The 18,324-nt window shown below is 39.7% G+C and overlaps 1 protein-coding gene across 1 annotated transcript; it reads left to right on the top strand.

The window, feature by feature from the left end:
• Window positions 1-9,860: 9,860 nt before the first annotated feature.
• Window positions 9,861-13,813, top strand: PRLHR (prolactin releasing hormone receptor). The gene has a single exon (XM_007478922.3). The coding sequence runs from the start codon at window positions 10,586-10,588 to the stop codon at window positions 11,657-11,659; it is 1,074 nt and encodes a 357-aa protein (XP_007478984.1). The 5' UTR covers window positions 9,861-10,585; the 3' UTR covers window positions 11,660-13,813.
• The last annotated feature ends 4,511 nt before the right edge of the window (window positions 13,814-18,324 follow it).

The raw sequence follows: 18,324 nt of genomic DNA on the forward strand, positions 1-18,324 counted from the left end.
AATATTAACTCAGCCTCTCTTTCCACCAAAGGCTTCTCTGTGGAAGAAAATAAAAGGATTTCAAGGTCGGAAATAATGATGACAATAAGGGAAACTAGAGATAGTATTCAAGATTTGTCTGGCAGTTGAAACCAGAGATCAGTATTCAGTATTTGCCTGGCACAGGACACATAGCCTTATTCTCTAGTGTTTTTACCAGAGACCTAGGGAAAGGAAGGAAAGTAAATGAAAGGGTAAGCTAGGAAAGGCACTGTTTGGATGATTCTAGAACTAGAAGATCCAATGCTTTCACAATCATAATGGTAGACCTAAATCTCTGAGTGGGGATGTTCTGGGGAGGTAGCAATTTTTGATTAAACTTGCCTCCTTTATTGTAAGATTTAACAGATGAAAAACATTTAAAAAATACTTTTCCTAATGGATCTCAGGAACACCTGTCTTGAAACTAGAGTTAAACCAGACAAACTAGGATTTAGGTAATTAGGGTTTGGATTCTGTACTGAGTCCTCCTGATAGCATGAATTAACTTGTCACACTTGATGGATGTTTCCATAGTGCTGAAACAGATGGTCCATCAACAGCACTTGAGGGAAATATGTACAAATGAGTTCATATGGAAACAAAGTCCTTGTATTAAACTGGAATATTTTAATTGTAAGCATGATATACACAATCTGAAAATAGTATTTAAAAACAAATTTATTCAAGCTTAAAACATCTCTTATACAATTACACACATGGATTCTTAATTCAGATGCTAGTACAAATTCAGATCAGAATGTAAAAAGGATTCTGTGGCAAGCAAAATTGAGAGCCACAAAAATGGTGACATTAGAAACCATAATTTCTTACTTTAATATTCTAGATTGCTTCTGAATCACTGGGATAAAGTTGAAGAGTTTAAGAATTGGACAAGGATATCTTAGAGACTCTGTATGCATTAGAGCATTATATTATGCTGACAGAGTGGAATTGGTATGATATTATATTTCAGCTCCAACTTTGTATCTTAAGAATACTTAAATATTTCTGCTTGCCCATTTTTACATAGCTGGAAAGACCCTGAAACTTTCTGATTGCTGCAAATGTAACTTTCTTTTCAGCTTAGTCAGCTCTGCTTTACCATGCTATATTTTTCAAATGAGCTATATGGAGCAACAGTTTAGAAAATGTGTCTTTCAACATTATTAAGATGGAACATTTTGGGGGCAGCTGGGTAGCTCTGTGAATTGAGAGTCAGACCTAGAGACAGGAGGTCCTGGGTTCAAATGTGGACTCAGACACTTCTTAGCTGTGTGACCCTGGGCAAGTCAATTAACCCCCATTGTCTAACCCGTACAATTCTTTTGCCTTGGAACCAATACATCATATTGATTCTAAGATGGAAAGTAAGGGTTAAAAAAAAGAAGGTACATTTTTCTAAGTATAATTCTGTGAGAAGCATGAAAGTGTACATATATGTGTTTTACAGATATTTGTATTATTCACATTTAAAATATTTAAACATTGGTAATTCTACAAGAAAAGGAATTAATTTTTACCTCATGTGAAATCAAACTAGGATTATTTGCTTTGGGATGACTTTAAAACCATTTCTTAAAATAAAGATTCAATGGTATGATACCACAGAAATTCATAGAAATGTCATCAGGAACTCTATTTAATGATATCATAGAACATTAATAAATAAACCTTGTTTATATTAAAAATCCCATAAATCAATCCCTCCAAGTTTAACTTGTTTCCTTTCTTCTAACAGAACTATAGCAATACATGGAAGTTAGCTTTGCAATTATAGAATCTTAGAGCTGGAAGAAACCTGAAATCAGTCAGTCCTAACTTAGATACTGAGCCAAGCATCTATTAAGTTGACTTTAGGTTGTATTTTTAGATTTTTTTAGCTTTTTTATTTAAAAATTTTTTATATTTATAAATATATGTATTTATATAATATAAATGTAATATTTTAATTAGGTTTTACATTTAGAATAGAAGGCAGAGTGGATACAAAGCTGGTATTGAAATGATGATTACATGAGTTCAAAGCCTTCCTTTAACACATGCCAATGATGTGACCTCTGCAAAGTGACTTCCTTTCTGAGTGCTGTAGGTAACTCCTTAAAACTAATAAGGTGCATTTTAAAGGAAGTTATCTCATGAAAGAATAATGAAATCACTTATTCCAACTTTTAACAACTAACAAATAGATCATATCCATCACATTACTTATGTGTTGAAACTATTCTTTGTTGAAAATGGTTCATTGAAAACAAAACTCTCAGAAAGGCTAAGGTTACTTAATTTGGCATATATGCCTGAATTTTTAAAGTTTTTTCCTCCTGCTAATATAATCAATTTAAATCTCTCTAAAGGTCAATTAGTTTTAGCATCTATATGTAGCATCATCATCATTCCTTCTCATCTTGTCCTTTCAAATTCAGTTAGAAAAGATCTTGGGATAAATTGATACACTATTACAGTTCTTTTGTATTTGATTTCTTGTAGACTATTTCATCGGTGAAGAATGTGGATGCTTTTTATAGTTGAACCAAAATATTAGAATGTAGATTCATTGAAAGCCTCTTTGGTAATTATTTTTAATGCTATTAATATTTTTAAATTTTATTTATTAAAGCAGCGGTCATCAAAACAATTTGGTACTGGCTAAGAGACAGAAAGGAGGATCAGTGGAATAGACTTGGGGTAAGTGACCTCAGCAGGACAGTATACGACAAACCCAGAGAACCCAGCTTTTGGGATAAAAATACACTATTTCATAAAAACTGCTGGGAAAATTGGAGGACAGTGTGAGAAAGATTAGGTTTAGACCAACACCTCACACCCTACACCAAGATAAATTCAAAATGGGTGAATGACTTGAACATAAAGAAGGAAACCATAAGTAAATTGGGTAAACACAGAATAGTATACATGTCAGACCTTTGGAAAGGGAAAGATTTTAAAACCAAACAAGACTTAGAAAAAGTCACAAAATGCAAAATAAATAATTTGGAATACATCAAATTAAAAAGTTTTTGTACAAACAAAACCAATGTAACTAAAATCAGAAGGGTAGCAACAAATTGGGAAACAATCTTCATAAATACTCAAATTTACAAAGAGCTAAATCAATTGTACAAAAAATCAAGCCATTCTCCAATTAATAAATGGGCAAGGGACATGAACAGGCAGTTCTCAGCCAAAGAAATCAAAACTACTAATAAGCACATGAAAAAGTGTTCTACATCTCTTATAATCAGAGAGATGCAAATCAAAGCAACTCTGAGGTATCACCTCACACCCAGCAGATTGGCTAACATGACAGCTATGGAAAGTAATGAATGTTGGAGGAGATGCGGCAAAGTAGGGACACTAATTCATTGCTGGTGGAGTTGTGAATTGATCCAACCATTCTGGAGGGCAATTTGGAACTATGCCCAAAGGGCGCTAAAAGACTGTCTGCCCTTTGATCCAGCCATAGCACTGCTGGGTTTGTACCCCAAAGAGATAATAAGGAAAAAAACTTGTACACAAATATTCATAGCTGCACTCTTTGTGGTGGCCAAAAATTGGAAAACGAGGGGATGCCCTTCAATTGGGGAATGGCTGAACAAATTGTGGTATATGTTGGTGATAGAATACTATTGTGCTAAAAGGAATAATAAAGTGGAGGAATTCCATGGAGTCTGGAACAACCTCCAGGAAGTGATGCAGAGCGAAAGGAGCAGAACCAGGAAATCATTATACACAGAGACTGATAAACTGTGGTACAATCAAAGGTAATGGACTTCTCCATTAGGGACAATGCAATGTCCCTGAACAATCTGCAGGGATCTAAAAAACACTATCCACAAGCAGAGGATAAACTGTGAGAGTAAAAACACTGAAGAAAAGCAACTGCTTGACTACAGGGGTGGAGGGGTTATGACTGAGGAGAGACTCTAAATGAACACTCTAGAGCCAATGCCAACAACACGGAAATGGGTTCGAGTCAAGAACACATGTGATACCCAGTGGAATCATGTGGCGGCTATGGGAGAGGTGGTGGTGGGGGGGAGGAAAAGAAAATGATTTTTGTTTCCAATGAATAATGTTTGGAAATGACCAAATAAAATGATGTTTTTTTTTTTAAAAAGAAAAATGGAAAACCAAGAGTAAAAATTATTTATTTAATTAATTTAGTATATTTTTCCATAGTTACATGAATCATGTTCTTTCCCTCCACTCCTCCCTCCCCTCCCATAGCCAATGAGGAATTCCACTGTGTTTTACATGTATCATTATTCAAAACCTATTTTCATATTATTAATATTTGCAGTAGAGTGATCATTTAGAGTCTACAACCCCAATCATAATATTATTACTGTTATTACTGTAATGATGCCAGATTTGTATAGTGTCTGTCAGGCTACAAAACATTTTCCTCATTAGACAACCCCATAAATTAGATAGTGTGTGTATTATTGCCACTTTGGTCCCTTACCCCATTTTATAGATGGAACAACCAAGGCTTCAAAAGTTTGAATAGCTTTTTCCAAAGTTACTCTGGTGAGTAAATGATGAAAATGGGACTTTGCTACAGATTTTATGACTAAATCTTTTCATTGCACCATCTGATTCTATGATGTGTTCAGTTATTTCTAACTCTGGAATATGTATGATTCAGTTCATCCTATGCTTTTATTGAAAGACTAATTCCCCTACCAATAATCAATAATAGCATCATCTTTGTATTCCTACTCTGGCACTCTTTGCTTAGCCATACCTTGTTTAAGGTATTGCACCTGTAATACTGTCTTAAGGGTGTTACCCCCCCCTCTAGAAAGTGATGTAGTATACTGTGTGCACTAAGTAATGCACATTTTTATATAATGCCCAGTATACTGTGGGTGATCAATAAATATTTAAGTAATAGTTTAGGCTGAAAGTATGAGGATTGATAAATCTAATCAGTCTGTGATCACATAGCTCTTGTTCCTTGTAAAAACAAAGATGAATCATCTCCAGGAAATAAAGCCAAGCATCAACAATTTCAGTCCTGGATTGACTATGAACTTTTGTTCCCTACTACTTCCCTGTAGAAAATAATAATGATAATGGTAATAACAGCTTACATTTGCAGGAAGTTCACATGAATGATCTTATTTCAGATATACCAAAATTATAGTTTCAGCACACATACTTTCAAAAATTATAGTTTCGAAGCAACAATGACACTTCAAAGTTGACAAAAACCCTTTCCACACAACCCTGGGAGAGACATAAATGAAGGAGTACTGTAATCCTATCCTACGAGAGAGGAGCAGAGAGGGTCAGCCTCAGAGTGATGAAGATCTAGGTTCAAGTCTTTCCTCACACAAGTCATCCTAGTGGTAGCTAGTTGGCACAGGGGATAGAGAGCCAGGCCTGGAGTTGGGAAGACCTGGTTCAAACCTTGCCTCAGACACAAACTCTAAGTGTGACTCTAGGCAAGCAACTTAACTCTGTTCTTCTGGTCTTTGTCCTTCTGTCTTATACTTGTTACAAAAACAACAAAAAAAAGGTTTTTTTTAAAAAAAAGTTATCCTAGCTGTCCCTAGAGGATTAAGGGTAGGGGAAGTCACTGATTTCAGGACTTTGTGTAATCAAATGGATGCTAAAATTCTGGGGAGAGTCCTTATTCTACGAGACCTCCAATCAAATACTAGCTGAAGTAGAAATCCCTTTATAACATTCCCAAGAGATAGTTATCCAGTTTCTGCTTAATACCTCTAGTGCCTCATTTCCTCTAAAAGCAGCCTAACTTCTATAATTTGATTTTTTTCATATTGAACCCAAATTTCCCTCTCTTTACCTTCCATTTATTCATCTTAGTTCTGTCACACTGGGGTTAAACATTAGCTTAGCTGTTAGGCCAATAGATAAGACTAAAGAGTGAGGGCAATGCCTTATAGATTTGACACTGGCAGAATTTTTCAAAACAGAAGTTACATTCCCTCTGCATATAGAAGTAGACCTAGTTCCTCCCAGCATATATCCTATTACAAGGTATGGTAGAACCTAGCCTTTCTAGAACACCTAGCCCACAGACTATGTGCCTGCATTATTATAGCAAAGCTTCTCTTATGTGACTAATCTACTCAGTACTTTGCATAGAGATATTTTTTTTTGCTAGGATTTTTCCCTTTAGAAATTTTAAATTGATGACAAATAGTCAAAGGATATGAACAAGCAATTCTCAGATGAAGAAATTAAAGCTCAATCAATAATCACATGAAAAATGTCCTAAATCACTCTTGAAGAGAAATTAAAATGAGAACAATTCTGAGGTAACACCTCACACCTATCAGATTGGGCAATATGACAGTAAAGGAAAGTGATAAATGTTGGAGAGGATGTGGCAAAACTGGGACATTAATGCACTGCTGGTGGAGTTGTGGACTGATTCAACAATTCTGGAGGGCAATTTGGAACTATGCCCAAAGAGCTATAAAACTGTGTATACACTTTGGTCCTGTAATACCACTACTGGGTCTGTATCCCAAAGAGATAATAAAAAGGGGAAAGGATCTACTTGTACAAAAATATTTATAGTGGCTCTTTTTGTGGCAGCAAAGAATTTTAAATTGAGAGGATATTCATCAATTGGGTAATGGCTGAACAAATTGTGGTATAAGTTGGTGATGAAATGATGCACAGGATGATTTTTTAAAAGCTAGGAAGATCTATGTGAACTGACTCAATTAAATAAGCAGAACTTGGAGAACTTTGCACATGGTGCCAGCAATATTGTATGATGATCAACTATGATAGACTTACTCTCAGCAATAACAATGATGCAGGATAATTTTCATTCTGAGGGACTTATGCCAAAGAACACTATCCACCTTCAGAGAAAGAACTATTGGAGTTGGAATGCAGATCAAAGCATAATATTTTTCCATATTAATTTATTTAGGTTTTATTTGGGGGTTTTAATTTTATGTATATTGTCTTACAACAATGACCAACATGGAAATATGTTTTGCATGATAATACATATACAACTTAGATCAAATTGCTTACCATCTCCAAAAGGGAGGAGAGGATGAAGGGAGACCATTTGGATTTATAATTTCAGAAAGCATATGCTAAAAATTATTACATGTAATTGGGAAAATAAAATATCTGAATAATAAAAAGAAGTTTCAAATGAAGCCAACATTGGCTATCAATTCAGTTTAATCAGAGAAGAAAGTGGAGAGGGCAGTTCCCTTGTTAGAAGGTGTTCCAAAAGTCTTAGTGCAGGTTTAGCTTTAATAGATAAAACTTCAGTAAGACTTTTGGAGTAGTATGTAGTTTGAATTAGTTAAAAGAGGCAATGGATGTTGAAATAGAGAATTGAAATTACTAGGGCAGTTAAATAAGAGAGAAAATGTAGAATAGGTGTTGTGATGTTCCCCTGAGTGTGTATATATATATATATATATATATATATATATATATATATATATATCCCCTGGTGATTGTGTGTGTGTGTCTGTCTGTCTGTGTGCCTGTGCACCTCCTTTAACCCCCAAACCTTTAAGAGGTGGAAATATTTTTGAAAATAAGAGAAAAATTAAAAGTCCCTGTTGCTAAGCATTGCAAACCTAAATTATCACATGTGAGAACCCTTTACTTATTCATATATTTGAAAAGATAGCCTTAAATTATCTTCTCAGGATAGTATGAAGAAAAGGAAAGAGAAAAACAGAGTCAAAGAGACAGACGAGAATAATAGAATGCTAAACTTGGGATGTCTGAAGACTTGGGTTTGTATCTCACCTTTGATTATCTCTAACTGCTTTACCCACAGCAATTATAAAACCTCTTTGAGCCCTAGGGATAATTGTGCTCCACTCACAGGCTTGTTGTGAGGATCAAACAAGGTAAGGCATGTAAAAAACTGCAAAGCTTCAATGTTGTAGTAAAATTAGCTATTGTTAGCAGCAATATTTCTCATAAAAATGTAGTGCTAAGAATGGCATCAATCAACAAACATACACTATGCCTAACCTTCCATGTAGGAGGCATCTTGATAAGATGCAAAACTACAAGTCACAGTGCCTGCCCTCAAGAAACATACATTTTCTTGAGGGAAAGAACATATATATATATACATATATATGTATGTATATATGTATATATGTACATACACATAGAATAGATCCAAGTGAATCCAAGGTGTTTTCTGGGAAGAGGGCACACCCAGGTAGCTGGGCAGGGATAAGGAAAGGCTTTATGAAGATGACCCTGTAACTGCTTTGAAGGAATCCAGGGATTCCAAGAGGCAGTTGGACAAGTGCAGCATACAGTCAGATTATTTCATCCAGATGAGAAGATTTAAAGATATCTCTTCAAATATACGAATAAGGAAAGGGGTCTCTTCTAGGAGACTATTGCCCTGCACTGGCATAAGTTTATAGTTGTTTTAGGGTGAGTTCTAGTTAAGTGATCTTCCTTGTCACTGCCATGGAGAGCAGACTCCAATAAGATGCATTAGAATGAAGGGGTGTTGATCAATTTCTGCCTGTCCCATGATATTTCTGAGTCCATATTGTTAAATTCACAGAATGTCTATACCTATAGACCAGAATATCAAATAGCAGTTAGGCAAAATATTGTTATTATTTTTTTGAACTCAAGTGAGCTGTGGCTTGACTGAGCCCAAGTTTCATACTGATCTTGAAAGACAGTCTCAAAGATAAAAAACAATTTTATTTTGATAGTTGGGATAAATCAGCCTGAGCCAGAGGTTGGAGAAAAGAGGAAAGATTTCTAGAAAAGCTCTTTAACAAAACCACTCAGGCCTTACTTTTTTCAGACTTAAATCCAGAGTCCAGAGATAATGGGACAATTAGAGTTAAAGTGTCCTTCAAAGGCATCTAGTACAACTGCTTCTTTTTTACAGGAAAGGAAGCAAAGGTCTCTTGAAGGGAAGTAGCTTGCCCAAAGTCACAGAGCTAGTTAAATGTCAGAGACAGGATCTTAACGAGGGTCTTTTACCCCCCAATCCAAGAATCTGGGAAATGGCAGATGAAATATTGATAAAGAATAATTTTTTGATCTACTTATTTTCACACAAAGGAAAATATACTTACATTAAATGGGTAAATGTAGATTTATATTTTGGGGTTGCCCTATTAAGGAAGGGTCATTATTCCATCATATACCTCTTCTCTCTTGCCATAAGAGGAAGGTCTAGTACTTCAAAGAGTTTGGCACATACTGAAGTAGACGTTATTAATAGCCAAACAGTTCTAATTTTCCTTTACATTTTTGACTTGGGTCTCTCTTAACTCAGCCGAATGTAGATTTTGGGTGGATGTGCCAAGACTGGAGTGGGGAAAAGGTTCAGCCGAACTGACCCTCTGACTATAGGAAAGAACCTCAGAAATTGTGTGTAGGAAACAATGACTGGTAGCACCAACTGTTTCTTTAGTTTAATTTCTGGTTACAGACTCTATTTTCCAAATCTTTCTGAGCATGTGCTGGTATCTTCCCACCACAAGACGATGTTCTTTTTATGATATAATTAGGATGCTGAATATGGAAATACAGAATGATAGCTGCTCCAGAGCACGCTTTCTCTCTCTCTCTCTCTCTCTCTCTCTCTCTCTCTCTCTCTCTCTCTCTCTCTCTCTCTCTCTCTCTCTCTCTCTCTCTTTCTCTCTCTCTCTCTCTCTCTCTCTCTCTCTCTCTCTCTCTCTCTCTTTCTCTCTCTCTCTCTCTCTCTCTCTCTCTCTCTCTCTCTCTCTCTCTCTCTCTCTCTCTCTCTCTCTCTCTCTCTCTCTCTCTCTCTCTCTCTCTCTTCCCTTTCTCCTTCTCTCTCCTCTCTCCTCCCTTTTCTTTTTCAAGTGCACGACTGTCCAGCAACAAAATATTTGGACTACCCTCAAAACCCAAACTAGATCCTATATTTCCCCTAACACAGTCCAAGTGCATCTAATCACCTCAGCATCAAGGGAGCGAGTCCCCTCTGGTGGTTACAAGCTACATTCTCATTGGATCTCTGTGACAGTAAGGAAGCGGGGCAGCTGGTCACATGGTTTTATTGACTCCCACACCCCTACTGGGCAAGACTCCTCCTTGAATTTAGGGCTTGGACTGTGGCTTGAGTTCTCCCTTTTCCTATATAATCAGAAATAGCAGGACTCCAAAGTGTGAGGGGTGAGGCAGGAACCGTGCCTGGAATAACTTAATTGCTTAAAATCACAGCGAAGAAAGGAGATATGTTAAGTCCTGGGCTGCCAATTGGAGACTAGCTAACCTTAAATTCCATCTCCACGCCTTCTTTCTTTCCTATGCAAATGCAGAGTCAGTCGCTAGAACGCCAGGACTTTCCTCACTCTCACGTTCTCTCACTTGCAGGTGAGTCTGAATTTTGCGGGGTGGTCCCTCCGTTTTCAGCGGGTATTCAAGTCTCCTGGCTGCCAACTTTCTAGGAGATGCCTGAATTTCAGAGGGACTGTCAGTGGATTTGTGGATCCAAGTCTTTTGGAACGGAGTAGTTTTCCCGCGTTGCGCTGCCTCGAGTATAGACGTGGGCTCTCAGGGGGAGCGGAGCGCGCGGGTGGTGGACAAGATGACTCCGGATAATCTGACCTCGCAGAGTCTGCTGTCCGCCCTGCACCCGCGCAATGCCAGCCCACAGTTCGCGGGGCTGCAGTTTGTGCAATCTTTCAAGCCTCTCATCATCCCTGGCTACTCACTAGTGGTGTCGGTCGGGGTCGTGGGCAACTACCTCCTCATCTATGTCATCTGCCGGACCAGGCGCATGCACAATGTGACCAACTTTCTCGTGGGCAACCTAGCCTTCTCGGACATCCTAATGTGCGCCACCTGTGTGCCCCTGACTCTGGCTTACACCTTCGAGCCGCGGGGTTGGGTGTATGGTCGCTTCTTGTGCTATTTTGTGTTCCTCATGCAACCTGTTACCGTGTCGGTGTCCGTGTTCACCCTCACGGTCATCGCGGTGGACCGTTACCACGCCACTGCTCACCCTCTGCGCCGCCGCCGCCTCAGTGTCCCCGCCTGCGCTGGTGTCTTGGCAGCTATCTGGCTGCTAAGCTGCGCCCTAGCTGCTCCCGCGCTCCTCCACACCTACCACGCAGACTTCCCCGAGCTGCACTTCGCCATCTGCGAAGAGTTTTGGTTTCATCGCGAGCGGGATCGGCTAGCCTACGCCTATAGCACCCTGCTGCTCACCTACGTGCTGCCCCTGGGAGTCATCTCGGTGTCCTACCTGCGCATCTCCATGCGCCTCCGCAACCGCGTGCTCCCGGGCAACGCCACGTCGCAGCAACAGGCCGAGTGGGACCGCGCAAGGAGACGAAAGACCTTCCGCCTTCTGGTGCTGGTGGTGGCCGCCTTCGGGGCGTGCTGGCTCCCACTGCACATCTTTAACCTGGTCAAGGACCTGGATATCAGCCTCATCGACAAGCGCTACTTCAACCTACTGCAACTACTGTGTCACTGGCTCGCCATGACCTCTGCCTGCACCAATGCCTTTCTCTACGCCTGGCTCCACGACAGCTTCCGCTGTGAGCTCAAGAAGATGTTCTGTTGGAAGCGCTGGTGGCGGCGGCGCCGGAGGACAACACGGGTCCAACCGGTGGACGGGCCTCCAGCGTGTCCACTCGCGACTGTGGTCCTGTGAGGCTGAGGGAGAGGTCGGGGCGCACGAAAAGTTGATTTCTCCGAAGCAGCTCTTGTGGACAGGGTTAGATTCAGCCAACCCAGCGGGGGTCTCTAGCATAAGTACTGCAGTTCATGCAAACGTCCCTCAACCTCAACCTTGTGCCCCTTCTCTTCTCTTAACGCCTATTCATCAACTGAAATGGAGGTAAAAAAAAAAGAAAGAAAGAAAGCTAACTCATTTTGAGAAAAGACAGTGTTCCTTCCCCACCTCTCTCTACATAGTCCTAACCCCTGCTTCCCTTTCTTTCCCACCCACACAGGATTTTAGTTGATCTGCCCTTTCCCCTTGCAAAGGGCTACAGCGCCGCAATGATTCCTCCTCTGCGTCCAGGACAGAGATACCGGTCCAGACACTAGGGCGCTTTGGGCTAGAGTAGGTGATGTGTGAACACAGGGTGAGGGATAGTTTGACAAACTTCTTTAAAAGGAAAAGACTGGACAGCTACTTTGTGGTTCGCCTTTCTCCCTTCTTCTCACACACACTCTAAACACAGACCTTGCTTTCCACTCACTCTGTATGATGCAGAAATTGCATTCAGCTGCACAGACCATACAGAGGTGTGTATTGTCAGAAACACTGGTGAACTACTTTGATTGCCAAAAGAACAATCTCAGAGCTGTATCTTCCTTTCTCTCTACCCCTGCCTCCTTGGTCATTGCTGACAACTTTTTGGAGACAAAGCTCCCCAAACGTGGCTAGAAAGTGCTTCAGTTACGATTATGAAACTTTTGGTCCTGAACTGAGCTTTTATTGGGAGAGGCGGGGCAGGGGAATGAGAAATAGGGATTCAAAGAGTTGCAAAGCTGGGATTGCCAGGACTTGGAGTTCTTGCTCTGTTTGACTTGTGCCAAGTCAAGTGGATCCTCAAGCCACTTCTTCCCTGGAAAGGGCTGTGACAAAGTGAAAATGACATTTCTCCTTGAACAAAAGTACTAGTTTACATGGTTACAGCACTTTTTTTTTTCCTGGGCCAGGCACCGACTCTGTTGATTAAAAAAAAAAAAATTTTTTTTAAATTTGCTGCTCACCTCACACTGTTCTGGCTCCTGTGGTTTAGTTCATTAAAGCCTTCATTGATTACTTAAGAAATGATTTGTTAGCATTTGTAAAGAAGGAACCTATTACCTTTGAGTCCCTGCAGGAAGTCTTCAAGTCAAAGCTTCTGTTAACTTGTCCCATTTAGACAAGAGCTTCCCTGCTTTACTTCTTAAAGGCAAGGGAAGGAGGTAGGGATTGGTATCAGACTTCTTGGATATCATAAGGCATTCTAACCTCTAGCAGAGGGAAGGGCACCATGTCATTTTAAGCAACCCTTTAAGTACCCTCTCTGGATCTTAAGTTATTTCATCATTTCCAAATTGAGTAGCAAGGGCTCCCTTTTCCTTATGTTGTTGGCTTTAATAAAATTGTGAGAGAAGATTTCCCACAAATTTAGTATCCCAGAAATATGAGGAAGGAACCTTGGAAACTGTTGAACCCAACTTGCTTATTTTGAAAACTAGCAAACTAAAGTTATAGAGGTGAAGAGTTATAAACAACTGATTCTTGTCTGGCCTTGAATGTTAAAAACTAGGACCTGCTATCCTGTAGTCCCCAGCTTAATGCACCTCATGGCATGGATAAAAAGTCAGATATTGTATATATACTTCCTCTGCCAAAAATGAAATCAGTAAGCCAATTATTAGTGTAAACATAGTAAAATTAGATGAATGCCTGATACTGAGGGAAAAATTCTAGATGAGGTGATCTGATTTTGATTAATCCTCATAAGACTACTGTGCATCAGCTAATGCTTTTTGGTCAACTCAGGAAGACCGTTTACTAAGATCTGTGTGTTGGAATGGAAAGGAATAGGGAGAGGGTATTCCAGCTTGCACTGGTGAAGGAATCACTTCCACTGAGGAGATTATGGATGCCTGATGTGTTAAAGTAAATGTAATTCTTTGTACATTTATAATATTTCCCCTACTAGACTGTGAGCCTCAACAGAGCTTATCTAAACCTTGTATCTCCCTTGTGCTTAGCAGAATGCTCCTTGCTAGAAAATGCTTAACAAATGTTGGTTGAATTTGATTGCAAATACCATCAAAATAAAGGATTTTTACTGTCTGATCAGAAGTCTGGTTTGGTAATTGAGGTGACAACTATTTTTGAAGTACCTGATCCCTTCTCAGGATTATGTTGTTGAGAGATAATGGTTCAGAGGAAAGTAACACAGAATCCTGTTTCCCATTGAACTGCTCAATTGCTCAGTGATTACTGGAGAGGTGACTAAGGGAGCTGGCCCACAAAACCTCAAGAAAACACCGGGAAGCCTACTGAAAAAACAAAGTGCTTAGAAAATTTCCTGCTGTCATCAGGAAATCCAGCAAGAGTTTGTGCTTGTTTTTATAATAAAGGTGACAAACCTTCTCCCATGTCCCAAGAATGGCTTAGGACTGCAGCCAGGTCTTGATTAACACAAATAATATATGAATTTACAGTATTTGAAGTCACATTGCATATTTCCACTGGTCTGAAGACTGTTACCATATTTTACATATTTATAACTTTATTTATACTAGTCATGTCCTAGCTGTAGTCATATGGCAAATAAGGCAAAATGCCTAATTGACTTCCCCTGTTTCTGGTCCTTATGCCTTTTTCAGAAAGCTTTCTTCTATGTTAGAATTCTGTTCTTCCCCTTCTCTACCCCTTAGAATTCTGACTTCCAAGCTCAGCTCAAATACTATCTTCTATATGAGACCTTTTCTGATCTCACCTTCCAGCTGCTATTACCTTGTATTTATCTTGAATATATGGGTTTGTGTATGTATATGTGTGTAGATTTCTTACAATAGAATGTAAGCTCACTTAGGGCAGATTATTGACATTTTTGTCTTTGTATCTCCAGCATTTAGCCCTGTTCTTGGCACATATTAGATACTCTAATAAATGTTTGTTGATAATGATTGAGTATTATATAATGTCCAAACCTCTTAGTCTAGCATTCACAATCTTGTAAATCTACCCCAAATTACAGTTCCTGACTTATTTCGCACTGCTTCCCCATATGTTCTGTATATTCCAGATAACTTAGACAATTCACCCTTCCCCAAAAATGTCAGGCAGCATGGCATAATAGAAAGAGTAATATGATTGGAGTCCTAGGACCTGAACACAAATCCTTATTCTCTGGGTCAGAGTGAGAGAAGGCAGGTTGTGATAGGATTACTATCTACTAGGGTTCCTCCTCTGTCTACTACATAGCTTAGGTCAGTTCTTTGCTTGAGAGGCCATGAAGCAGTCCTTGGGACCTGATAGGTATAGGGAACTTAAGGTTCAAGTTGAACTCTCATTGATGTAGCATCCTGACTTTGCTTCCTGGTTACTTAAGGATATAAAAGTCTCATCCACATGAAATCAGGGCCTTCAGATTTGGCTGGTGTTCCAAACTCCCCAAATCTCTATACCTGCCCTTCAGTACCACCTTGGGTATTTTACTACTCTGATCTTCACTGATTTATCTTTGAAGTCAAGGAGTGGGACTAGATAACCTCAAATGTCTCTTTCTCCTCTGAAGCTATGGTCCTATGCCTTGTATGTTTCCCTACCACAGTTCCTGATGTTCCTCTGACATATCTTCTCCCTTAATCTTCACAATATCTATAAAATTCCTCAAATGGCAGCTCCTCCATGAAGTTTTTCCTGATCATCTCAGTTAGAAGTGCTTCTCCTTCTCTTTCAATTCCTTTACCAGTTTTTCACTCTTATGTGGGCATCACAGTCTTCCTTGTGATATGCCATATCTTCCTCCCAGATAAAGATTGTTGGAGAAGGGTCCAAATTATAGTCTTATTTCTATTCTCCAGTAGTCCAATGCCTTTTGGCAGAGCACATAAGGCATTCAGGATAAATATTTGTTGACTGATGATGACAAATGCATAGGACCATGAATATGCTCTTTAAATTCATGAAAGTTAGCCCAAACAAGGGAAATAATGCCCAAATTGAGGTGGAGGATGGTTTGGAGACATAATGCAATGACCTTTGATTCTCAGAGGAAAGAACCCAGGTTTTTTTTGTAGTTTAGAAAAGAAGTGAAAAAAAGGAAGGAAATTGAGCTTGCATAGTAAAGCAAAGCAGCATTAACCAAGTGTCACAGGTAACAGAACAATGTGGAAGATTCAGGCAAGAGTCATTGGAAGGGACCAGGTTTTCAGGATGTTGTGAAACTATGTCCTACAAAGACCAATAAAAAAAACAAACCTTGATGATTTGGAGGAAATTTAGCCTGGGAAAAACTGCATTGATGGGGGAAAGGGGTAGATTAGAGCATGCTACATGGACTATCTTAACTTCTGAAATTTAACTTCTGGAAAACAGATCTGGGGGAAGTAAATTCAAGTTTCTGAAGGGCAGACATCAGCTGATTTGATATGGCCTCAGCCTGCAGAGACACTCCTAACCTTTTGGGGTTACAGTTGGGAATGGCTAGTTGTGATAGAATCACTTTCTACCAAAGCTATTCTTTCCCTACTGTATGGGTCAGGCTAGCTATCTGCCTGAAAGTCTGGGAAATTCTTCCTGAGACTTAATGGATGTAGGACTCAAAGTGATGCAGCTGATTAGGGGATGGATTGGACTGGGAGAGATTTGAAGTCGTGAGACCAACCACAGGGTTATTGCAAGAATTCAGACATGAGGGGATGAGGACTGCATAAGACTGATTGATGGCTCTGGAAGTTGAAAGAAGGGGATGTAAACAAGAGAAGTAATGAAAGTAAAAATGACAAGACTTTAAAACAGAATGGATATGTGGGATGAGAACGAGGGGGTGCAGATGACAGGGGTTTAAGTCTGTGTACGTAGGAGGATGGTGATGCTTTTAACAGCTACCTCAATAAGAGAGTTTAGAAAAGTGGAGGATTTGGGGGACATAAATAATTATGGACATGTTGAGCTTACCCATAGGACATCCAATAGTAAAAGACAGTTGGTGATGTGGGACTAGAGCTTAGAAGGAAGACTGGGCTGGATATACAGTTCTTGAAATCATCGGCATGTATATTATAATTGAACCCATGAAAGCTGCTAAGAGTACCAAGTGAGATAGTATTGATAGATAAGAGAAAAATGTCCAAGATAGATCTTAGGGGAACTCATGTGGTCAATGGGCATGACATGGAATCAAGATCCACTGAAGATTACTGAGAAGGAGCTGTCCCATAAACAGAAGGAGAAATGGGAGTGAGCAGTGTGTCACAGAAACCTTAGAAAGGAGATAGTATCTAGGAAGTGATTAATAGTGTTAAAGGTTGCAAAGAGATCAAGAAAGATGAATACTGATTTGTCAGCTAAGAGATCATCAGTAACTTTGAGGAGAACTGTTTTAGTTAAATAGTAATGTCAGAAGACAGACTGAAGAGTGTTTAGAAGAAAGTAGTGTAAGTAAAGGCAGCTATTCTGGCTTTTAAAAAGAGTTTGTTTTAGAGGAAGAAAGAACAATAGCCAGCAGGGATATTGATTAATTGAGGGTTTTTTAAGGACAGAGAGGAGACATGAGTGTGTTTACAGTCATCAGAGAATGAATGATGAGAGGGAGAGAAGAGATAAGAGAAAAAAGAAAGGAAGAAAGAAAAAGAAAGGAAGGCAGGCAGGAAGGAAGGCATAATGGAGAAATGGTTTGGGGATGGTAAAGGGAACAGGATCTAGGAGAGGACAGTTAATGTTTAGGGCTGGCTCAGAGAGAGGAGAGGGGGTTTGAAGATTTTCCTCCTTCTGCCTTTCTTCCTTAACTATGGTTGCTCTCCCAGATTTGCTCTTGTCCATCTTGTCCCCTCTCTACTATGCTAGACCAAATGGTTTCTTCCTGGGAAGAAAGGGTCTTTTCCCCTTGATCTGTTCACTCACACTTGATTCACAGCTTGGGGAAAAGATAACTACTTTAATGTCAATTAACTCAATCAGGGCAATACAAAGGAATAGTTATTCTGGAGGGGAAATATAACTGGAGGGGAAAGAATGGGAAAGGAAAGTGGGGAAAAGGGGGTCCTTGTCTCTATCTAAAACCCTTTCCCTTCCTCCTTGAGTTTGGGGGGAACTCAGGCTTTGGCAGCCTGAGCCCTCTGAGAGATGGTCAGGTTGGCTGACCCTGAGTTTGGCCCCTTGACCACAGTTCAGACCCAGGGCAACAGGAACTGAGGTAAAATCTGACAGATTCAAAATACCTTTCTTGGGTTTCTCTTCAATAGTCTTTTTTCAATTGGGAAATGTTGGGGTGGGGGAAGGATTTCCAGTCACAAGCAGGAAAAAAGTGGGTAAACCTCCAGAGAAAGTCTTATTCACCCTTCCCTCTTTGGCTTCTCCAGACTGAGAGACCAACTGCTCTTCAGAAAGTATCTTTTTTCTCCTCCAGATTCCAATCTCCTGGGGTCCCTTCCCAGACAAGGAGAAAATTCTTCCTTTAATGCCAGCCTCTGTTACAAAGGAAGGAAGGACAATAGGGGTAAATAGAATGTATGGCAGGGCCAGGGCCAGGGGTGAAATCTAGGATTGATGTAAAAGGATTTGTCTTGGCAAGGAAAAGGGTTATCTCTTCATGTGAAGAGGGTGTTTGGCTGATGTGAGATCAGGATGAGGGT

This window comes from Monodelphis domestica, chromosome 1 (assembly GCF_027887165.1).
Source record: "Monodelphis domestica isolate mMonDom1 chromosome 1, mMonDom1.pri, whole genome shotgun sequence".
NCBI lineage: Eukaryota > Metazoa > Chordata > Mammalia > Didelphimorphia > Didelphidae > Monodelphis > Monodelphis domestica.

Coding starts and splice junctions, on each gene's coding strand:
- PRLHR (XM_007478922.3), top strand. CDS start 10,586: ATGACTCCGGATAATCTGACCTCGCAGAGTCTGCTGTCCGCCCTGCAC.